Genomic DNA, 24849 nt, shown 5'->3' with positions numbered 1-24849 from the left:
AAGAAGCAATTCGTATTTCTCAGAAAGATATGCAATTCCCTCTATGTACTACTTTCAGCACAAAATATTAAGAGTCTCGAATAAACCGTTGAAAAAGTATAGTGTACACTGCGTGTGAAATTTAATAATTCAAAAGAAATTATGAAAAAGCATACAGTCGCAACAAGAAGCAATTTCGTTTGAAGAAGTGTTGTACTAAGTTTAACTAGGAATACCTTTGATGTTAAAGGTAATAGAAGTTTACGAAACATCTGTGCCATTTTTATAAAATAGCTACTGTCGACTTGTTGGGAGAAGTGTTTGTGTTTCATTAGCTTGTATCTCAGAAACTTATGAATCATTGTGAATCGTTTTCTGTCATTCCTTTAATTTACAAAACACCCTGTATATATTTGTTTAATCAAATTTGTTATATTTTTATAATGGTTAATTTTATTTTATAGGTTATGCTTATGCATCGCCATATTATTACATTTAACTGAGCTTTACCGACGATATTCTTCAATGAAGAATGAAGGGGAATCAAACATTTTTTTTTTTAATTTGAATATTACAAATAAAATAATATGTAACAGTTGTACAATTATTAAAATAAATGACTGTTCTAAAAATTGGATTTCAGTTTATTGAAAAAAACCTTTAGATTACACTAATCGACAAAAATTTATTTTTATTTTTCTACTAAAATAGAACTACTTCATTGCAATGAATTTTGAATTGTAGAATTTCAACTTGAGTCCGTAAGTTCGAACGCTCGCTTAATTCGAACACGTTCCAGAAATTGTTTGTAAATACAGTACATAATTTGGACTAATGTAAAAATATATTTTTAGAAGACGCCATACGAAAGTTGTTCGTTCTGTATTCATTTACATACCGAAAGTTGCGTTTTGAGTGTTCCATGTAGTGAAAGTGACAGTTCAGTACTGCAAAACGCTTTCGGGACGCTCTGGAGTTGACAGTTGACAGTTTCACTTCGACGATTTTGCATAACTTTCTTCCACCACAAATAAGAGTTAATCAACAAATTCTATCGAAGAGACAAACACATCTACAGAGAATCCATTAACATCTAGTAGAGATATACACATTCCATCTGCATCCAATACAAAAAATATCAATAATTGTCCTGGAGATACAATCAACATTACTTTTTGCAAATAATTAATGAATTAATATTAGCATTGCAAATATCATTAAATACATTATATTGTTCAATAAATAAAATCTTTATAATTCTCTATTATTTGGTCTTATAAGTTTCTCTATAAGTTTTGGATCTTATACGTCGTCTAAAAAATGTTGTGTACGCCGCGGCTGAAATACTACTTTGTGTTGGACTCTTGGACGAATAAATAAAATATATAAATAAATATTTTTTTCAGTGCTTGACATACAAATAAATATTTACAAAATGAAAAGTAGATAAAGCAGTCGGGAAGATGAATTATGTTGAAAAAAAAATGAAAATAAAATGCAAATAGTTTATTTAATAAATACAGACTAAATTGACACAATACCGTACTGAAAAAAAGAATAAACTTAAGTTACTTTTTGAACATAAAATCCCTCATCATCATTTTTTGCAACTTTGATAGTCTGTTTTTAGCTACGTAGTTTCGCCATGTTCTCATGAACAGACATCCGCGAGTGTGGCACTTGACTGTTCCTCCAAGTAGCGAAGGGCAAGATCAAGTGCAGCTGCTGCCTTATTGTGCGAGACTTTCTTCTCTACCTCCGCCCCCCCTCATCGTCGCACTGAACCTGCTTATGCGTCACGGCTGCGATGATGTCATCATCTGTCAAAGTTTCGGCGTTATCGGCGTCTGCCGCCATCCATTCATTCACGTCTGCTTCGACTGCATCCTCACAACCTTTTTTTTTACAACCTGGAATGTACTGTAGCAGGGGAATTAGTTTAACAGTGTCATTTTTTGTAGACTGTTCTTCAAATTCCAAAGATGTCCATAATTTATTCCAAGATTCTCTCATTGCTCAAACTGTAACATTTTCTCAGCTGCCCGATAGACAACATCCTTTACGTTTGTTTCTTTAATGTGAGAGAGAGAGATTCGTTGTGTAAAGTTTGGAAGGATAAGGAGGATTTTTTTGGGGAATTTAGGTATATTTGGTTCGGCCCTGATATAGGCATTTTCTCCTCTGCAGGGCTGGGGTTGTTGTGGTTTTGTTGGGATGTGTTGTTTACCCAACTACTTCTAGCGGTTTTTTTTACCGAGAAAATGAGTGAGGCTTGTAAGTAAAAATGGTTCTATTATATTTTTTGCGTTTTTTTTTGGTTTTTTTCATATTTTTTGAGTTCTTTTTATTTTTTTTTGTGTTTTTTCCCTAATCAAATTTCGGGTGGGCGGGTACAGCTGCGGCTGTATTATTCCCTATAGTCGGCCATTTGGTTGGAGAACCGGTTCACCAGGTTGCAGGGAAACCGCAGAAAACCTGCAACACCGACGATCGTCGAAATGTGTAAGGTGATTATGGGGGGGTTGGTGTGTGTATTACGGATAGGGGAGGGCCGGCGAGGTGTCTGCCGGTATGATTGGTTTTATATCACCAAAAAAGAGATTGTACCTCACAGAGAGGTACTTGGCTTCTGGCTAAATGCGAAGTGGATGCGGTTACCCGCCGCTGGTGACAGTACAGTTATAACCGTAAAAGGGGAGAATTAGGCGTTGTAGCGTTTCGGCAACTAGCAACTTGTGGTTGCCAGGATTTCGCTAATATTTTGGTGTCCGTGGAGAGGTCGTACGGGGTTTGGGGTTTTTCCAGAGCCGTTTCCTGGGGAGTTTTAGATGTTTCCATCCTTTCCGGACAACGGGGACGGAAGGCGGGGTGAGATCCTTGGAGCATTTTTCTGGTTTATGACCGGATGTACCGCAGGTGGGACAAATAGGTTTGGCATTGCATGAGTCTGCGTAGTGGCCGGTGGAGGAACAACGGATGCAGTATTTGGGGACTGCGGGAATAGAGTTTGAATTCGAGGCTTCGCAATAGTGCGAAAGCCCGTGGAAGGTAGGCAGATTAGAGTCTGCTATAATTCGAAACATGGAGGTAGGTTTATTTTTAGGTAACTTTACCAACTTTTTAAACTTTTAAAAAATTTGGTTCTAATTTTTTTATGCTATCTAATCATATAGTTAAAGCGGAACCATAGATATTAGAAAAAAATATTTTGTGCGAAGTAATCCCACTTTACAGTACATAGAATTAAATAATTAACACTTTTATTTATTTGTCTTTCCATTTCTTTGGTTGACAAAGCAAAAACGACATTTCCTTATCATCTAATTTTATTTCACCTAAATTGCCTCCTCTCGGCAAAAAACTGCCTTCTCTTTGTAAAAAACTTCCCTCTCTGGGTGGAAATTTTCGACTTCTATTAGACTTTATTTTTGGACAGGAATTGGTTGAATGTTTTGTACTTCCGCAACCATAACATTGCCTTATTTTTGCTCAAAAAAAAACTTATATCACTTCCATCATTTATTTTCAACTTGCTCTTGACCAACTCGACAGTTACCTTTTGATCTGACGTTTCCAAAACTGTTTACGGTGTTTAATTTTAATCTAATTTAATTTTTATCCTTTATTTGTGACATTTCAAGTTTTCACCGAAAAAATAGGATATACGTAAATAGAACTTTCCTTTGTCTCTTACCTACATTTATACTTTTTTAATCATAGTCGTAGGTCAACTTCACCTATTGGAATAAGTTTTTCTTTATAACTTGCAATTTTTAAAAGTACTCACTCATATTTGATATACTTAATATCTAAACTTGAGCGCTACAGTTAAAACTTATGTCCAGAAACCTTAATTCAAGCACATAACATACACATATATGTAATACTCCTATATGGACAGTTGGTATGGGAAAAAATGTCCCTACGTTACACTTTATCTATACTGCGCATGCTTGAGAATGCGTAGAACCGAGCTGGAACCTCGGAGGATAGAGAAATCGTTGCCATTCTGTCTTCCTTAGTCGTTCATTAAACAAAATTTATTACTTATTGTAATGAATTTTGTTTACGCATGATTGCCCTATTACTCAGAATTTTTTTAACCTATTTGAATCGACGATGCCAACTGAAAGATGACAAATACACTACATATATATTTTTGAATAACATTTTGAAATAATTTAGTAGCATATTATTTTATTTCAAATAACCAATGCTATTCCATGTATTTAAAAATACCGATTTAAAAAATTTTTCTTTCACTTGCAATGAAATAAGTAATAAGCCTTAGAAAACTAAATTATAATCTTTTTTTTAATATAATTATTGATTGCTTCAATATGAAATGTCAATGAGTTTGAAAATATATAACCTGGTAATCTGAACCGTTCTCGGAAGCATTTAAATGACATTTCTGCGCAATATCCGGTTATGAACGGTTCCTGTAACAGTACTTGCTACCAACCAAGTATCGAAAACACCGTCTCGGAAACAGTTCACGAACGATGTCTACGTCGGTTGAAACACAAAACAGAATCATTCGTGTAAAGTTAACCACAGAACATATCTTATGGATATGTTCTGTGACGTTAACTGGAACACAAAACAGATTCATTCGTATAACGTTAACCACAGAACATACCTTTTTTGGTTATGTTTTGTGACGTTAACTGCCTTGTTGGAACACGTAATCTCTATTGCGCAGACTCGTCATCGTACTAAGGACGATTCTTTGATGTATTGGAACGAACTTAAAAGCAATGTACCTTAAATTTTTTATGACTATTCTATTTGATCTATGCTTCAATAAAAAATATAACTGACAACAATATGTCAAAATAATTCGTCAAATTTTACTATCAATGAAATTATTTTATTTATTAATTGGTTATTTAATTATTTTTGGCATTCTGTATACTATAGTAGTGGCAGCTCTCCTATATTTGTACGATTTTTTAGAACATAATGTTGATAACTTTACGTAAAATTTTAAAACCTACTCCTCCTAGGCAACCAAACAATTAACAATCAGTTTATGTAAATATATAGTTTTTGTGTAGGGATGTTCAAAAACCGTTCAAATTTGGCAAACTAAAGTGATTTAAGGTAACGGTATTTACTTTATACAAGATCTCGATGTATTTATACATATTGGTATTTTCAGTTTTGGACTAGAATAGTAGAAAAATAATATCTATTTGGTAAGCAGCTTTGAAGTTAAAATTCTAATGCAGAATGGAGAACTGTAAGTACACTTTATCTCATTATATCATCAAAATTATCATTAATAAACTTACTTTATGCAACTTACCTTACCTCAGTATGTATACAGAAAAAACCCACAACCAAATGGTTAATAAAAAAATTGGGTAAATGAGTTTCCTAAACGTAACGTCATTTGACGTAAAGTACAACGTAATACACTGAGAAAACAAGCTCAAATCGCAATACTGAGAAGAATAATTATATTTTTGTAACTAAAATATGAGTGTATAACTTAATTGAAAAAAAGTTTTTCTTGTGTTAAAATTTAAAAGGAATTTCAAATAATACATTGGCATATATCTATTTATGATAAATAAACATTTATATAATAATTGAATATACTATTACATACATATTATAATATAAAATACAGAATGAAAATCCTACATAAAGAAAACGTAAATAGACGAAAAAATCTAAATTTAGTACACTGTATCAGTTTGTTAACAGGATGTCTACAAAAAATTAAAATTCAAATTACTGTTTTCTCTCGGTTTCTTCAGGTTGGTTTTAACATTTTCCCGGTTGGAATTTCTTAAATTTACTACACATATGATGATGAATATTTATTTTAGAAAGTACAAGTGTAATAAAATAACCAAGTTATTTTTTTAATTTAACTAATTCTTGCTCCATTGCTGCAAGCTGTTATGAGATTCTTCAAGGAATTTTTTTCTGTTTCCATTTTTTCTATTTTTAAGCTAATCTTGTGATTTCTTGTATTTTTGTGTGCCAAATCTTGAGTAGGGATTCCTCATAGAGAGTATTATAGATTATAGAGTATTATAGATTGAAATATCTACATTTTTTAGACCGCCATTTATTTGTAGAAAATTGTACACTAATCTTTAATTTATAAGTGATTCTTCTTTTACATTTTCAACAAAAATCTCCTTATTGACAGAAAATCATCTTTCTGCTGTCGCATTACCGCGAAAAATGACTTGAAGAAGTTGTACCACCTTTTTAGTCTTCATTCGACAAAAAATTCGACTTTCGTGATGGAGCTCTGCTGCTCACGGCTTCTTTATAACCGCAAACTTAAAGCTTGGTTAGCTTATTGGGGAAGGATAGTTTATTCTGGTTCACTTGATTGCTAAGGAGCAGTTTTTCAAATATAACCGTATACAACAAACTAGAGAGTTTTGCTAAATATATCTTTTTTTGAATAAGTTGTGTTCTAAAAGCCCTGCAAAATCCTCGAAATGAGATTTTAAAAAATTTCAAAACCAAAAAACCCCTTTAACTGGAGTGAATGAACAAGTTAAAAAATAGTTATTTTCATGAAAGTTTCTAATATTTTGTCTTAGAACCAGATTTTCAAGAAATTAGTTGGACCAAAAATTAGTGTAATCTAAATGTAATTATTGAGTTTTATAGTAGTATATGGCTGTAAGTTACATATATTCCAGTAGATGTCATTGTAAGTAGGGTTAGACCACAGTGGCTTGATGTTGACAGTGTTGTCTCTGTCGTCTCTACCACAATTTTTTTAATGATTTTAATCAACTATGAAGAATAAGGGAATAATATATAATGATACACAGTTATTTTTTAAACAAATATTATAATTACAAATATAAAATTTTATAAAAGTATGTCATGCCGAACAAAGTCAATTTGTATATTGTCACAAATTACATTTGTTTCAACTATACAACTTTAAGTATTGGTGGACGGAAAACGTTAAAATTTTTGAGTACATTTTCTTATACTACATCAAATCGAAAATAAAAAATGAGATTCTCAAAAATATTTAGATTGTAAAATCGAAAATATTAAAATCACAATAACAACATAAGTATATTAGAAAATAATATACAAAAAAATATATATACTAATACTAATATTTATAGCATTTAATACTCAAATATATATACAACGTTATGTTGTGTTTCTTTTGATCAAGTTTGTGCTCTTTGTGACATAGTTTTGTTGAAGTTTGTACTTTATAAGACAATGTCATCTTTAAGTGTATTTACAATACTTTCGGTGCACATTTTATTTTTAGAGTAATTGTCAAAAAATTATTATGAAATATACAAGACTAACTAATATATTCTCTCTATATCTAACTGGTGCAGAAGAAATGAGACTTTCAGTCAAACTATAAAAAATTTCATGGAAAAGAACAAACAAGTCAAATTGATTCAATTCTCTCTATATCTCTATATATAAGGTTGGCGTCTGAGTACTTTCGCTTTTTACTGATAAAGAGCGTTGCTTTATTTTTTGAATAATTTATGTTAGTGCAGTACTTTGCCGTTTGCCGCGTGATACTGTTCACATTAACTTTAGATACTTTAGAAGCAAGTAAATATGTGAAGTTTATGGTGTTGATTGCTTAACAGAGCGTACTTGTCAGAATTGGTATGAAAAATTCCGTTCTGTTCTGGAGATTATTCCCAATTATATTATTAGCAATGTGTTCTGGTCGGCCTACTAAAGTTGATGATGACCAAATCAATGTAACAATCGTCATATAACTGTTCGAGAGGTTGCAAAGGGGCTACGTGTATCACACACAATTGAAAAACACTTAAAATATCTTGGGCTAGTTAAGAAGCTAAATATTTGGGTACCTCGCGAATTGTGAAAGAAATCCATTTATCACAAAGAATTCACATTTGCTATATGCACCTTAAACGAAATGAAACCGAACCTTTTTTGAAAAGAATCACTGGTGATGAAAAATGGGTCCTGTACAGTAATATAGTTCAAAAACAATCATGGAGAAAACACGATGAACTAGCAGAAACCACATTGAAAGCTGAAAAACAACAAAAAAAGCTCATGCTGTCAGTTTGGTGAGATTACAAAGGTGTTGTTTTTTTTTGAGCTGCTTCCAATGAACAAAAAGATCAATTCTGTCAACAATTCATGAAATTGGATGAAGCAATAAAAGAAAAACGGCCAGAATTGTCAAATCGGAAAGGTTTAGTGCTTCACCATGATAATGCAAGGCCTCACACATCATTGGCAACTCGTGGGTAACTTGGAACTTGGCTGGGAAGTGATGCCACATCCCCCATACATCCCTGATCTGGTACAATTTGATTTCGAAGTTTGATGAATTCTTTGAATTGAAGCAAAATTAAAAATATATAATTGATTAAAAACTATTCTTTGTGTTTTATTTTATACTACAAAAAAAACGAAATTACTTTCTTGCCGACCTAATATAGAGGGTAGAGACAATGAGGAGTAGCTCATATGGGAGAAAAGTTGAAAAACCTTCCTGAATGGCGCTGCTGTAGGCAGAGTATGATATGAATGTAGCAACTGTAGATGAATTGAAATATGCAGACTTAAGAAATTCAATACAGTTGTACAAAAGTTTGAAAAGTTGTCAAGGACATAAATAATATTAGGCGCTTCCTTTGAAATTTACTCTCATGAATGTAGCGCCACCCTTATACATATTTCGACGGACACTTTCATATACACAGACTGTTCAACTGCTCTATATCATCCATACTATATATGCAATTGTGACAGAAGAAACGAGACTTTCAAATTATAAATGCTTTTGAGCGAATCATGTTCAATCAATTCTCTCTATACATTCAAATGGTGTAGATTGAGAGTTACTGTCTGTAAATATCAAAAAATTGAAATTTGTATACAGTAGTGCTTCTATAATCCGGACCCTTGGAAAGGGTGTATGTGTAGCCAAAAACGTAAACAATCCCCTTTTTTAATTAAGTCATATTTCACACTTCCTCACAGCGTATTAATCGGGGAGAGTGGATCGTTGATTTGGCCGCACACCACTCATGACATTCGATTTCGAGGAAACGAAATTTAATCTTTTTTAAAACACAACGAGGATTTAAAGAACCTTCGAAAGACGCTGAAAGCAGCGGAATTTTGACAAGTAGGGGATCGTCTCTACGAGTGATTTCTGCAAAAGAGGAGAAGACACACACCAAAAATTTTTTTGGCCAGTAGAGGATGTTTGGAAAAATTCAACAAACGGTTTGGGTTTTGGCTATTGAGTTTGACCGGCGAGAAACGATTGAAAAGTTACAATTAATCCCGGATCAAATTTATAAAGCAGACTACAGCGATTTGTTTGGCGCCTCTTGCTAACAATTTCCTTCGTTTGTCGTACAGAAGCTCGTGCACCAAGTTGTAAACTGGCCAAAGATCGGATAACGTTCATGCCCCGTTTCAAAGCGAAGCTTGAATTGTTAATTATTAAATAAGGGCTTTCAGAAACGTTGAATTGCCAGTGATCTGCAAACACCAGAGTAGAACGTGGATGATCAAGCAACTTTTCACAGAATGGTTTCACGAGCAATTTGTCCTATCAGTGAAACAATTTCTGAAGACATTTTAGACAACTGCACTGGACTCTCTGATCCTGCGTATTTTAAATCAGAACACAATTTCGTAAGTGTTATGTTTCTTCCTCTAAACGTTAGCCCACTTTTACAATAAGACTTCTTTATAAAGTTTTATCAAAAGACAGAAACGAAAACATTGAACAGATTCTCAAAGAAACAAATTTAAAAGAAATTGTTTTTTGGCTAATTCATCTTACAGTATCTCAGAAAAGTTTTGGTTTACTCATGGGGTAAGTTATGGCCTGATATGAAGCTTCTGGAGGTGTATAAATAACGAAAAGAAGACAATTATATTAAAAAACGATTCAGATAACGACTTTTAAGCCGAGCTACCGATGTTCAAGAATCCCTACAAATCGTTAGGATAGGATAACGTCTGACGGACCGGCTAGTTTAATTTATAATTGACCAATGTAGTATAAAAGTGTTGGAAAAGAAACTTGACGGATTTGCAAACGAAAAAAAAATTGAAAAAATCGGTATTTGACAACACAAAAAATGATAGATGACTGAGGAAATAATCTCTATATTCAATTAGTACAGACTCTATGAGACTTAGTGTAAACTATACATGCCAAAAATAAAAAAAAATCAAAACTATTTGTTCGGTATTTTATTATGGAGGGAGGGGGTAGAGAGAAGAAGAACAATCTGTGTATATGAAAAGTGTCCGGTTAACTGCATTGAATAAGGGCGGCGCCACATTAGTGTCATTTTTTTTTAGGTAATATTTACGTAAGTCGTTGAAAATTTCAATAATGAATTGTTGTGAATCAAAAAATTGAGGTACCTTTCTCTACCCTCCATAAATTTTAGAAATAAACTGATAACATGGATAATGTATACAACTTAAATTACATGACGTATAATTTCCTTAGAGAAGATTAAAGAATTTTCTTATGAAGTATATTTGGTAGATGACAGTTGACTGTTTAAAATTAGCGACGTCGCACATGGTTGTCGCGTGTAGTTAAATGGCAATTATTCCCACTGTGTTTAGTTTGATATTTAAAAGTATTTTTTAGTTTAGATCATTAGAAAAAATAATACAAATTAAATACTTTGTAATACTAAATTTTTCATATATACTGAGTAACTTTTAGTTTCTATTTATAATGCAATATATGAGGTAAACAAAATTAAAAGTTGCATATTATTAGTCCCATAAAACAAACCAAGGTGATTAAATTATGTGTTACTTTGTACTTTACCCCGTAATGTGTCATTTTTTTTAATTTGAGTTAAGTTTCATTCTATAATTAATTTCAAATAGCAAAATGGATTTAAGTGAATTCCTAGGAGGAAATATGCTTCTAGTTCAGAAGACATTTTTTTTCTCTTCTTTCTCCTTGATCCATATTTATCATTTATTTTTTGTCGTATTTTCGTTGCTATTAAAGTGTCTATGGCAACGTCCTTTATTTATTGTTCATTATTCCATAGTAGTTCTAATGTCTTCTCTATATTGATAATTTTATTTAATTTTCTTGGATTTTTCATAGCGTAGTTCTCAATCAATTCAATATAAACATATTTATACATTGTTTTCCAAATGTTTACTTTCATCTCTTTGTTCCATCCCCAATTATAGTCCCATAAAACAATCATCTATGAATAGCAAGATCTCATTATAATGTGCCTTTTAGTTGGGAAAATTTCGAATTTTATTTAAAGGGTAAAAAATGATCAAAAACCACAACAAAAATCACTCTCTGCAAAATATCTCAAAAAGATGGAAGATTGCATGTATTTTTTTTTAAATAAAATGTACAAAATATAAATCTTTCAGAGATATTTGTAATTTAAAAACATTTATATTCTTAAAAAGTTATTTTCGTGCAAAATTAAGAAAAATTAAATTTAAATTGTCTGGAAATATAAGAAAGATATGAAGTTTAATATTTTCTTTTGCTTTTGATTGATAAAAATATTTTTAAATGTATAAAGGTTTTTAGATTCTATTATAAAGAGTGAAAATTAAAAAATCCAGACTTTCCTTTTTAAAATTTTGTGATATTTTGGTTTCTGTTTTTATTTTTAGTCAAAAATGATTTATAAAAATGTATCAAACATTTCAATATTCTGTTTAAATTTCCTCATATTTTCATACCTTTTATTTTTTTCAGATATTTAAAAAAATGATTTTTAAGTTACTTTATTTTTTATAGATACGATAAAAAAAGTTTAAAACTGGTAATTTTTTACAATCCCCCAAATAAAATTTAACATTTTTTAATTCTTTATAATTTAATCCCTATAATTTTTATTAGAAATATTTTTTTCATATAATTTCATGTATTTGATATATTTTCATAAATGTGATTTATATATCCACCCATATAAAATTTAACATTTGTTTAACTCTAAATCCTTTAAATTTAAATTACTAAATTTTTTGTTATAATTTCCATTCATATTCTTTTAAGTCCTTGAAATATATTTGAAAAACTGATTTTAAGAATAGTTTTTAATCCAAAATAAAATATTTTTTAAGTATAACTCCTTTAAATATTTGTGGTATAATTAACACTAAAAAATATTGTGATTTTTTTTATTTTAATTGTAAATTTATAAGAAGTGATTTATAGCAATTTTTTAGAAAATTTTAATTTTTATTTTATTTAATTTATTATTTATATTATTTATTATTATTTAATTTAATTTTAATTTGAATTTTTTAATAGTTTTTCATCATTTTCTACTTTCCCCCAAATAGAATTATTTTTCATTCTATAAGTTCTTTAAATTTCAATTCCTACATTTTTATTTGAATTTCTATTCATATTTTATTGTTTTTATTAAAAAAAAACTGAATTTTAGGCTTTTTACTGATTTCAAATTCTCAAATCAAATTTACCATTTTTTAAGTAGAGCTGTTTCAAATTTATAAAAAAATGTTTAAACTTTTTATAAATTTGAAGTGATTATTAAAATTATTTCGGATTCTATTGCAAACACAAGGTGATTGTGTGGAAATTCAACATACAAATAATTTTTTATTATAATATTAAACTTTCTACTCCTTCCATCCATTATTCATCTATTACTATTTTCATATACATTGCATTTCTACTTCTTCTAATTCAAAGTTCAAATGCGACAGATCTAAATCTATTGGATTTCTTCATTTTAGAATATCTTAGTCTGAGATCTCTTCTTAGTTTTTAATAAGTAAATGATCCAATTGATAAAATTTGATTATATCCTGATGTTATTCATCAAATATACCGGGTTTGTCAAGTATATGTATCATTTCAAGTAATGATCATTTAAAATTTCACCTTGGTCTGTTATCAGTCTTAATTTTATAAATTTAATTTTCATTATTTAATAATTGACTTGTGTCGTGATTATACCATTTCTCACAGAAATGATTTAAACAATAATAAAACAACAAAATTAAATTATGGACGGTTTAAATGTTGAACATCAATATTTCCTTAAAATTAAATGATTAAAGGCACAATATCCATGAGAAGGCCTCTTGTTTCAGATCTAATATACATTATGTTATCAAAATGGTATTTTTCTATTTAATTCTAAATGACAATAAACAATTTTAACAATTTCTTAAAGTTGAAATAAATTTTACATTTAAAAAAATATAATATTTAGTATACTGAGAAAAATAGCTAAATGACAAATCGATAAACCAAATGCGTAGACATCTCATGCCATGAAGTGATAATCGATGACTGTCAATCATGAGTCAATAAAGATCTTCCTCAAGCTCTTAATGCATCTTTATGGTATACAGATACTTCAAAACTAGTGTAAAGAGCTGATTCTGGAAGAAAACACATTTACATTCTCTCTTAGAGCCAAGCAACCTTGAATGCAATTAAGTAAAGGTCAAAGTTAATCTGCGAAGCAGACCATCTTGTCAAAAAAAAAGGTAATGACTCTATATTTTGAATCAAAGCCTTAATGTGGTTTCTTGAGATATCACTAAACGGATGGCTAAAGGATTAAATGAAGTCTTTTGAAGAAACACTGCAGGCCTAAAAAAATTCATAACCATATCATTGGAGAAGTTTGAGAAACATCTCTTGATGTCCAGAAATGACATTAAAATCGGTAGTTGGTCTTGTGACAGGTGACAGGTCACTACAGTCTTCTGACAGGTAACAGTCCCGTCAAATCTCATGTCACGATAATATGGATGGCAAAGTCTGATTCTGCAAGGAAGCCAAAGAAAAGGCAGAGCGATTACTCCGCATATGTCCTGATCATTTCAGAAAAAGGCTTAGTTACCACTAATATGTAGTGCCCCCCAAAAATAAGCTTCTATATGTATGTATTTTTGGGGCAGAACAATCCAAAATATTCATAATCATATCAATTTTGAGGAGCATCTCGTGATGTCCAGAAACGACATTAAATTAGTAGTTGGTCTTTTGACAGGTGAGTCACTTGCCTAATATCATGTTAAGGTGATATGGATGTTGATTATACAAGGAACCCATAGATATGGCAGAGCAAGTATTCTGCAAATGTCCTGATGATTTTAGAAAAAAGCTTAGTAAGTACGAATAAATAGTGCACCCCAACAAATAGTCTCCTTTGTGAGGAGTTTACATATTTTGGAGGCAGAATAATGAGAAGCAAAGTCATGTACAAAATATTTTTCGTGGAATAGAAAAGCCAAAACGACTTACCAAACAATCTGTAATTTACACTGAAAAAAGTAATTAAATAATTTTATTAATTATTGAAAAATAATTGTTGATTTGTTGTTGAAAATAATACCATTTTGATAACTAATTATTATTTAAATTTTTTATCTAATCCTTTGATAATACAGGGATATTAACAATAAAATGACCAGCGTAAATAGGCTTACTTGTAGACTACTAGCCCCCGCCAAACGGCATTTAAACATATTGAAACGTGTTAAATTATTATCGACGAGATTTGTGAATTCTGCTTCTATTAGTTGCCCGTCGTAGTAGGTAATGGGATCTTCAAAAGGATATTCAAAGCCTTGTTTACATTCACATTTATATCCTCCAGTTTCGAATCCTCTTCCTAAGATTGGTACACACTGAAAATTTTTATTAATCAAATGATATTTTTTATTCATTGTTAAGGAACTTATTGAAATTTATATGAAAAAAGTTGTTTCAAAAAATTAGTTATATGAGGATGGATCAATAATTGGATGGATAGAAAACTATCTCGTGATTTGGGGAGGGAATTGAGAAACATTGGATTTCATGTGGTCATAAGCATTATTTTTTCAAAACAAAACATCACTTCAACAAACACTAAACTTTATAACTACTTCTATAAGCTATACCATCAATTTTAGTTGTGGTACAGAAGATGCAGAACATTCTGCACTTTCACTTGAGGGCTCAACACCCCAAAAAATTGATGTTGTGGATACCATATTCATATCATATGAATCAGTAGGCTCAAATTTAATTGATCACTAGGGTATGAGCGCCATGTTTGCTTACAATCGACTCCAAATGAAATAGTGTGACATCTTTGCAGGAGTGTTTGACGCTTTTGTACAGTTTTGTAACCACGAACGAAACGTTGATACACCATAACACAATAGAGACCCATCAGCAATCAAAACATTGGAATTTTCGTGATGAATCGACGCTTAAGAAGATCAATGGTGACTTTTTTTGGGATTTTGGGATACCTGTATTATAATCCACTCTAACTACCATTCAAAGGGTTCAACAATTAATGGTGATAATCTACCAACTTATAGGGTTGATTTAATGAGGATTCAAAAAAGATTTTTTTGCATCAGGACAATGTGAGTGTAGTTTCCGTGGTAAAAATCTACGAATTAGACTTTGAACTGTTTGCTTATCTTCTTTATTATCTGCTAATTTAGCTCAAAACTAGTGTTTTTCATTCTAAAATTAGAAGAAATAGTTTGACGATAAGAGATTTGGCTCCAATGATGGTATCATCTCACACACAAATTCCTATAATGATTTTCATGACTAATCTTATTTTTTGGAAGTGATGAAAAATTTAGAGAAACGTTAAACAATCTGTAATAAAATGTTTTTTTTATCCAAAAATCGTCATGACTTATTGATCAGCCCTCGTATATTTTGTAATACTTACATAAGATGTTTTGTAATCACATTTCTGCGTATTTTCGAAAGCATTCGAAGATATATCTGGACATTGGTTGATGTCAAGTTTTAATAAATCCATGGAAACACCAACTGCACCCCTAAAACAAAAAAAAATTAAAATTTTGATATACAGAGTGTTCCCCTGAAAATAATGTACATCGATATTTGATAGTATTTATTAGATTGTAAGGAAACACATACATCTGTGATTTATCTACCCCTTCTATCAATTTCTTCAGCTGTTTAAATATGACATATGACACATTATTATAAAGCCATCTATGTGAGTATAATGACTATTTTTATCAATATTTATACCGTGTTTACAAAAAAAAATAATTTTCAGCCGTATTCGCTTATGTGTCATTTTTGTCACAATGAAAGTCACGATGAAATACTTACTTGAATTCCAGATTGGCTTTGAGACTGTCCCATCCAAAGAAAGGTGCTACATAACCAACTTTCCACATGGGTACTTTACCATAACAATCATAATGTGGTTGTAGCCAATGACCATGTTCCAATCTAGCGCCATAGTAGTGAGTTGGGAAATGTTCGAATTTGATTGTATTTTCGCCAGTTTCGTTAAATCTAATTCTAATTTTCAACCAGAATTTTTCTAAAGTATCGAAATTGGAAGCCCAACGATATTTCAGGTCTTTAAACCACTGCACATTGGTGTAAACCTCTGAGGGTTTATCGAGTCGCGCCAAATCTTCTAGATTGAATTTTCTGGTGTTCAATATTTTTTTGTAGGCGTAAGGAGCAAAAAGGGTACGATTGGGAAATTTGTTTCTTTCCCAGTATGTACCGGCAGACCAAATTCTACTATTACCTATAAACAACAACTTGTATATCTTTCTTTATAATTTTATTATCAGGTAAAAACTTACCCAATACCAAAGCCAACGTTTCTCCTATCATTTGATCTTCAGTCAAATCTTTATCGGCCACTCTTTTACCCGAATAGACTTCTTTGGGATCGGATACTTGTAAGAAAGAGCTTATGAAATTAGCAAGTCTTAGTGCCATCTTGGCTTCGTTTTCAAAAAACTCTTCGGCTCCATGCATTATACCTCCGTAAAGGTACAGATCTTCCGGTTTGTAATTTTTGCAGTTATCTTTATTCATACTCAGAATATAATCCAACACGCTATGAATATTCATTACAGGTTGACTCAAACTAGCAGGACCAGTAACTTTTTGCCGATATTCGGGATATTTATCCATAACGACTTCTCTCAAATACGGATCTGATTTTTCCCATTGGACTGGTAACTTTTGAATCCCTAAAAATATTTTTTTATATATAAATTGTTCGTTCCTACGTATTTATCACTTACATCCAATTTTTTGACAATCAAATCCGTTGTAATATTGTTCGGATGTTGCTCGTTCTATGATTTCACCCAAAAAAGGTCTTCTTGTTTGCATTGGTAATCTATAACCCGGTCTACAACGGCACTGGTAGCCCCCTCGTCGGAAACCCCATCCATGTATTGGTTCGCACTAAAATATATAGTCATAATTTATGTTTTTTGGGTTACTGAACATGCATTTGAAGCGTATGTTAAATTTTTACCAGTAAACTTCAAATTCATGTTCACTGACCCAAAAACCATAGAACCCCTAATTATTTAATTAGGATGCCTAGCCTATAAAATATTTAATTACAAAATTATTACTCATTTAGAGTTTATTAAATCACTAGTGATAATCACATTGAACATACTGTATACTATCACAACATTGACACTGACTGGTCTTTCGAGCCGGATGTGATATTTGGAAGGTTGAAAACACTTAGAAGCGTAATTTAGGTGTTTGTGTAAAGGTAGTAAACAATTTTCATTGTTTAAAGATAGTTTAGTATACATATTGTGAAAAGTAATGAAATCAGTTGCACGGATTTATGAAAAAATTTTGTGATTTACCTCTGTAGTTTCTTTTTTACACCTAGCAGTATCTGCGAACATATTTGGACCATTATTCCCCATACCAATTGGACATTGATTGATGTCTATTCTTTCTAATTCCATTTCCACCACAGATACAGCAGTGTATCTGAAATTTAGAAAATTAAATTGGTGACATTCGTACTGAACACACTGTTTACACAATCACTACACCAAGTTATCGTCTTCAGAGACTGAAGATAAAGTGTACCTCCAGTCAGCCAACATAACTGTGAGTGTTGTTGTAGTGATACTGTGAATAGTGTGTTCAGTATAATTTGGAAAATAATAATTCTAACAAAAAAACTTACATAGAAAATCAAAATATAAAAAAACAAATTTGAGGTTATAAACGGGTAATAACGGGTTATAAAAAGGTAATGACTCTAAGATCACATGTCCTACTGTGGATTCAGTGTTAAGGCTCTTGGAGTCAATTTGTTGTTCGATGGGCGTTAAATCAGGGGTTCTTGATCTCTTTAAAATGCTTTACAGATTGGAAGCCGCAGGTGGAGGAGGGTTGGAGATCAAGGCAACCTTGGGATCTGAAGCCATTGAGGCCTGAGTCGGGCCTTGTCAAAACCACCTTTCAAAGCTTCAATATCAGTAGAAACTAATGCTTTGGTGGTAGTGGGTACTGTGGTGACTGTTTGCTCAGAGCAGATTGCTTTTACCATGAATTAATCCCATAATAATAAGCCGTTCTTTGTACTGTGCCCCATCCTTATGCCTATCTAGAAAGGCAGGTGTTGGGCCAATAACCAACGTCAAGGTACAACGGCTCCTTGAGAGGAAAGTTATCAATATTTAATGAATGTAATTATATTTGTTTTTGAATAAAACTATTCACCTGCTTCTTCAACCCCTTAGTGGTAACCACTTACCATCTTAAAAAGGGTTTGTAATTCTTCATACAGAGATGTAAATGTATGATAGAAAAATTTGGAGGGAAAATCTGTATTTGAGTAGTTATTTTAAGAAATAAGAGCTTTTAACTACGTCACCTCCCTTTGAATTTTGAAAATTTTCTCAATTTGTTAAAACTGTTAATGTTTTGATTAATCTTTGATTTTGTGTATAAAAAAGTTGTTTGAGAAGTTTCCGACCCCAAACTGAGAATGTCAGCATTTATAGATATAAGTTGGGACATATGTTTGCACAAACGTCGAGAGATTCTCACTTAAATTTCAGCCATTTTGGACACTTATTTTCAATTTGGCAATTGTATAAGTGACTCGTTAAAAAATAAAAATTATTTTGAAAAAAATATCTTGTTTATTTTTTGGGTCAAAATTTTTGTAACTACCCTCGTATTCAAAAGACTTGAAAACTGATATGAAAATTTGGTTGTCTGATCCTACCTTTGAATGAAACAATATAATTTATTAATAATAGGTACGGAGGAACATTCTTTTCAGTTTTCCAAGTAAGCAATCAATTTGATTATTCTTTCACTTGTACAGATGTTTTAATCCACAAGAAGTTGGCACCAAATTTTATAGTTACAAAATTTTTTAGGTTTTTCCAAGTTCTTCTACTGTATTCCAAAAAGACATAGAGCTGAGAATAAAACTTTTAGAGAAAATTCAAAAAATAATGATTTTTAAACTGGCATGATTTGTTCAAGGTATTGCTATTTTGGCATTTGTTCTGAGTTGTTCTAGGATTGTTCCATAAAGCGTTCAGAAAAATTGTTTTCAGCCCTATGCTTTTCCGAAGCAAATTAGAAAAAACCTACAACAACCGCTAAAATCTAGGAAAAAGCTAGAACAACTCATAATAACCCATTCAACAGTAGTTTCTTGAAATTGAGATGGCAGTGGGATATTTGTTAAATAATAAAACCAATTATTTTAAAATTTATTAAAAACATTTTCTTTGAAAAACACTACTGTGGAACAATTTGAACAAAATTTGAAACAACTCAGTACATTGATTAAAATTACGGTTGCTCAAATTATTTTTCAATGCATTAGTGAAAATTTTATACATAAATATTAAATAATGAACAAACCTAGAACAACAGCTGAAATCGCGATATCTTAAAATTCACAGCTCAAAAAAAGTTTCTTTTTCAATTTTCACTCAATTTCATTCTCAGACCTATGCCATTTTGGAACAAATTAGAACAACATGGAGCAACTTTCAAAATGTGTGTAACTTGGTGGTGTGGTTTTTTAGACACATAAAAATAAAATAATTATACTTAAAATGTACAACAAAATATTTGAAACAAATATTATTAATTGATGCTTACGTGGGATATTCTATATGTCTATATCCAGTATGCCTGGGATAAATATCTGCTATGGGAACAACAGCCGCTACCAACCATCTATTTGATCGACCACAATCAAAATATGGTCTCGTCCATTTCACGGGACCCGGTATTTCATCAGCTCCAGGTGGTCCGTGAAAAGTGAACGTTTCGTTTGTATTATTAGCATATCGAATCTCCACTTGATAAGTAGTTTTTGTATCGTGTCGTTCTGCCACATTGTCAGGTAACCATTTTTTATACCATTCGTTGATTCGGTAATAATCCGAAGTATAATCGTTGCTGGTATCTGGTTTAATTGCACCTAAATCTTGTACAGTAAACGTATTTAACGTGGATATACGTTCTAAGTGAATTGGATCATTGAAGTCGTCGGCTCTGAAGGTCCTTGGTGCAAATCTATAACACAAATTACATTTTTTTGTTAAGTTATCATATAAATCTTATATTCCAATCAATACTATGTACAGAAAGTAAAAAATTATATATTAATACTTAATATTGGTCGCAAGCGATATTTTAATTACTTTCATTGTATTAATAAGAGAATCACAATATAAAAATATTAACCCCTCCAGCACTCCTTTTGAATCATAAGCACCCCTTCGAAAACTTTAAATAAGAAAGGGGGTCATGTGGCACCTTATTGGAAAGGGATTTTAGTCCTCTTTCAGCAATATAAAGTTTTTTAAATTTGGTGTAATGATATCTGAGAAAATTAATTTATAAGATGTAAAATTTTGATAATTCCTCTATCACAAAACTTTATCAAATCCTTTTTTAACGCTAAAAAAGATCTCTTAGCCCTTTACTTAGTTGAAAGTAACATGTGCTGCTGTTGTAATTTTTGTGAAATTTAGTGGTTAAAAAAATTAATAAGATGCCTTTAGCTGTCGACTTATTGCATCCTTCTGTCAAAAAACAGAGGCGGTCACACAAATTGAAAAGGTTGGTTCAGCATCCAAATAGTTACTTTATGGATGTGAAGTGACCAGGCTGCTACACAATTTCAACTATTTTCTCACATACCCAGTCCGTTGTACTTTTATTTTAAATAATATGTGACAACATTTTCTCTCATGAAAAAAAATAAAACAAGTTTAAGAATGCAAATTACAGATGTACATTTAGAGGATCAATTGAATGTGTGTTACAAAGCTTGATCCAAATATACAATTACTTTCAAATAAAAAGCAAATAAGTTGCTAACTTAGAGATTAAAAAAATACTTTATATTGTAATTTTGCGACTTTTTACATTATTGTTATATTATATTTTAGTTATTCTATATATTGCAATAAATTGACAAACCTATAAAAAACTATAATAATTTCACTTTAGTAGGCAAATCAGCTCTTATTACTGCCTAATTTAAATGTGGCCTCTAATGGTAAAAAGGTTCCCCACCTATGGTATAATAACTTGGTTAAAAATTTTATCTTCTTATTGCCACTAGCCATTTATTCCTGAGGTCAGAGTTTTTTGGTAATTTAAAATTTAGTTACTTAATCATTTTTGATTGTAATGATTAGAAATGCCAACATTCTTATTTGAAAAATTTTATTTTTATGCTGCATCTTTTTTCTTTTATGACACAAGATTGAAGCACCCGTGCTTTCTATTCCTTACCACACAAACTGTCTCGACCAAATCCCTTGCTTGTCTATGAAATCAGTTTTCTCTCACTTTAAGTACATCTAACCTGCCTCAAGCATATCGACAGGCTTTAGCTTAGTTAAAAGTGTTGACAATTTTCATTTACAAATTACAATTTTGTAAAAGAACGTTTATTTTATACATATTGTTTATTAATCATTAGATTTCACTTCAACATAAGAAAAAAGAGTTATTTCATAGCTCAAATATTGATATCAAGTGGCCCATTTTATAAATGTCCAGCACACTGGGCATTTACCTGGGCCACATCACTATACCTACCACCTTCTTTATTGACATATTTTGTTATGAAGATTTTGTAAGATCGACTTCATTCAGGTGAAGAGAATATGATTCTGTTAATTCTGTCTTCTAGTTCAAGCAAACAATAGCTCAGATTTCAATATGATAAACCGGTAAAAAAATATGCTATTTTGTGTTTGCATAACCTTGGTTGTGATAGTTCAGGATTCGACGAAGTTTTATGGCACCACACTTTTATTTATAATTTCTAAAAATTGAACATTTCGTATAATTTCATGAGATGAAATGAATTATAATTGATTTCAATTCAAATAATAAGAACGTGCATCAATTTCGTGTTTGCCCAATGTTATAAAATCGTACAATATAATGAATAAAATAAGCACCATCCATAATTTCTCAGCTTAGCCCATACAAAATTTTACACAAGCGTTCAACTTATTTTGACTCTGTTTTGGTAAGATTAAATCTTTATGACACACCTTGAATAAGTTATTTTCCAGAATTCTCACCAGAAATCGAAATTAAATGTTATTTATTCTGATTACTTTTATGAATCTTCCTAATTAATTAATTTAATGTCTTATTTCAATGAATGATTCATTTCTTAATAAAGTTGATTTCAACCACACATAGATTATACAATAAATAAAACAACTGTGGATATAAAGAAAAGTACATTACCTGGGAAATGTTTTGTTAAAAAAGCCTCTATAAGAACTGGAATAGGACATATTCGGCGAAAAATAAATAGCACTGGCGTTGATATGTTTATTGGTAGAAACGTCGGCTACTGTTGACAAAAAATAATACATCATACCAGGATCGTAAGTATCGTTAATAGCTGGTCTAATAAATCTGCTCTGTAAGATATACGACCAAAAAAATGCCCTATTCATCGCTGTATTGTGTAAGTGGAGCAGTAAAGTCCTATTGGGGAAAACGGGATTGATGTTAATGTCTTTAATATCCGGAAGATGAGAAACAGCGTCAGGTGGTAAATACAGATCACCCACATGTTGAATTTCACAATTATCTTTAGTCACCCTTTGCATATTTCTTGTTATTTCGTCGAAAGGATCCCTAGCTTGCCATTCATATTGCCCCGACACACCCACAGTTAGTAAACAAATTAATAATATAATTGTTTTTCCAATCATTTTCAGTAATACACTTTGTTTTATACACATAGTGGATACTACCGTTGCATATTTTTTAATTTTTTCAAATTTACCCTCACGAAGCACTAAAAACCTCTAACAAACAATGTAATATGTCAATAAATATGAATCCATCGACCAACCTCGATGGTATAAAAGTCGAAGGTGGGAGATCGAATGACTAAGCCACCTGTGTCGTTGGGCGTAACAAAAGAATCAACAAGTGGACAAATTAAATCAGTTTTAAAATTCCCTATAGTATATGCAACCAATTATACGTAAACTTCATAATTTAAAAACATAGAAATCTGTAAATTTCATACATTGAAATATCCATTAATTTATTCTCTTAGATGGCTCCGCTGAATTCTTATACTTTAATACTAATTTATAGTTATGGAGTAAAATACAATTTTGATGCACTAAAAATAAAAATTTTTGTTTTCAAACTTAGATCTTATTTTTATGTTCAATGCATCGAAGAAATAAACGAAATAAAAAAAATGTCAATTATAAATACCGTACATGTTTAATATTCTGGCTTAGTTTTGTTGAATTTTTTTTTATTTTAATAAAATCAAAGCATTTCTATTGTTTCATCAAGTAGCTAAAACTTTTATAAAAAAATCCCCTCAGAGTAGGCCCCGTTGTGTTAATCCTTTTAACGGGATTTCTCAACATTACTTTGCTTTGAACAACACCGCAGTCATACCATTCCACCGATCATATCCTATCTTGAAATGGCGGCAACTGCAGCTAACTGATCTATGCTCAGCAGTACTTTCTACCAGAGATCCGGGGACCTTTCACAGGGTGTTTTTGGAACTACAAGAGTTCTGTGCGTAACCCCGAAAGTTGGACTTGAGAGGATTCTTAATTGCGAAACATTTCTACGGGTACTTGTATTGAAATGTTTCAAGTGAGTGTCGGTGTAATGTAATTTTGACAGCGTTGTCAGTTGCTATCATGAATGTTATCTTGTGATTAGTTTTAACCATTCGTTTGCTATAGCGATAATTATTATTGAAAGAAATTAGTGGGATTGATAATTATTTATGATTGTATATACATTTCGGTTTAATTGATTATTTGATTTTTAAGACTAAACTTGAATAAATTGTTTTCAAATGCATTTTTTACTTATGGATTTAATATCATAATGACGACATTATTTCAGGTTTAATACGATACGCGACGTATCAATATTAAAACAAAAATAGTATAATTTATGTTAATATATTTTGGGTCATGACACAAATCAACCCAACAATTCCATAGATTTGGCATCGTTGTAAACTTATGTTTATCGTTCAGAGTTTCGCTATAATTGAAGATGGGTGTATTACAAATATACAGTTCAAAAGTAACTGTAACTTGTTAAAATACTTTCATTAACTAATTAAATAAGATATTATCAGACGCCTAAGATTATTTAAGATATATCTAGTTGAAAATGGACGATTTTGAATTAATTTTGGAAAAAAATTATTCTAAGATAATTTTGGTTGGAAGTTGGCTTTTCGATTATTTATTGTTCAAAAATTGTTTTTTTTAACATCAATTTAGCCAAAAAAATCCTTTTCCCTTTTCTAATTTCAACATAGCTTTTTACTTTAACGTTGTTAATAATTGGTTTCTCTTAGTTTAATTATGTACAAAATTGGATTTTATAAATAGTGTAAAATCAGCCATGTTAGGTATTTTTTTTAAATTACCCTCACAATGTTCGTTTTAGTCGAAAATTGACTTGTTCATGTCTTTTTCGTTCAAGATTGGTTGCTAGATAATTGGAGCGATAATTTTCAAATTCGATTCAAACTATGCTTATTTTCG

General features: G+C 31.1%; 2 protein-coding genes across 16 annotated transcripts in view; one reads left to right on the top strand and one right to left on the bottom strand.

Annotated features, from left to right (window-relative positions):
- Positions 1 to 4872: 4872 nt before the first annotated feature.
- Positions 4873 to 24849, top strand: part of LOC130897491 (heterogeneous nuclear ribonucleoprotein Q) — a 109446-nt gene continuing 89469 nt past the window's right edge. For 7 of the 15 annotated variants that reach the window (XR_009059710.1, XR_009059709.1, XR_009059708.1 and 4 more), the window contains exons 1-2: positions 4874 to 5085; positions 5144 to 5224. Coding sequence is in view for 10 of the 15 variants with exons in the window: in XM_057806381.1 (XP_057662364.1) it covers positions 5215 to 5224 (10 nt within the window). In the remaining 5 variants the exon portion in view is untranslated. Of the gene's footprint in view, positions 5086 to 5143; positions 5225 to 24849 lie in introns of all 15 variants that reach the window. The other 8 variants (XR_009059711.1, XM_057806385.1, XM_057806384.1 and 5 more) reach the window with 3 other exon arrangements.
- Positions 9766 to 23245, bottom strand: LOC130897490 (uncharacterized). Its single transcript, XM_057806373.1, has 8 exons — positions 22541 to 23245; positions 19916 to 20335; positions 17638 to 17767; positions 17047 to 17212; positions 16597 to 16992; positions 16106 to 16538; positions 15690 to 15801; positions 9766 to 14637 (listed from the first exon to the last, which is right to left on the bottom strand). Exons 1-8 carry the CDS (start codon positions 23044 to 23046, stop codon positions 14374 to 14376), a joined length of 2427 nt encoding a protein of 808 aa, XP_057662356.1. The 5' UTR covers positions 23047 to 23245; the 3' UTR covers positions 9766 to 14373.

This window comes from Diorhabda carinulata, chromosome 8 (assembly GCF_026250575.1).
Source record: "Diorhabda carinulata isolate Delta chromosome 8, icDioCari1.1, whole genome shotgun sequence".
Lineage (NCBI taxonomy): Eukaryota > Metazoa > Arthropoda > Insecta > Coleoptera > Chrysomelidae > Diorhabda > Diorhabda carinulata.
The sequence above is the reverse complement of the archived record's forward strand: the minus strand, read 5'-3'. Positions and strand labels throughout refer to the sequence as shown.

Coding starts and splice junctions, on each gene's coding strand:
- LOC130897490 (XM_057806373.1), bottom strand. CDS start 23,046: ATGTGTATAAAACAAAGTGTATTACTGAAAATGATTGGAAAAACAATT. Junction 17,213..17,637: donor GTAAAAAAGAAACTACAGAG/GTAAATCACAAA, acceptor TATATATTTTAG/TGCGAACCAATACATGGATG. Junction 16,539..16,596: donor AACGTTGGCTTTGGTATTGG/GTAAGTTTTTAC, acceptor TGTTGTTTATAG/GTAATAGTAGAATTTGGTCT.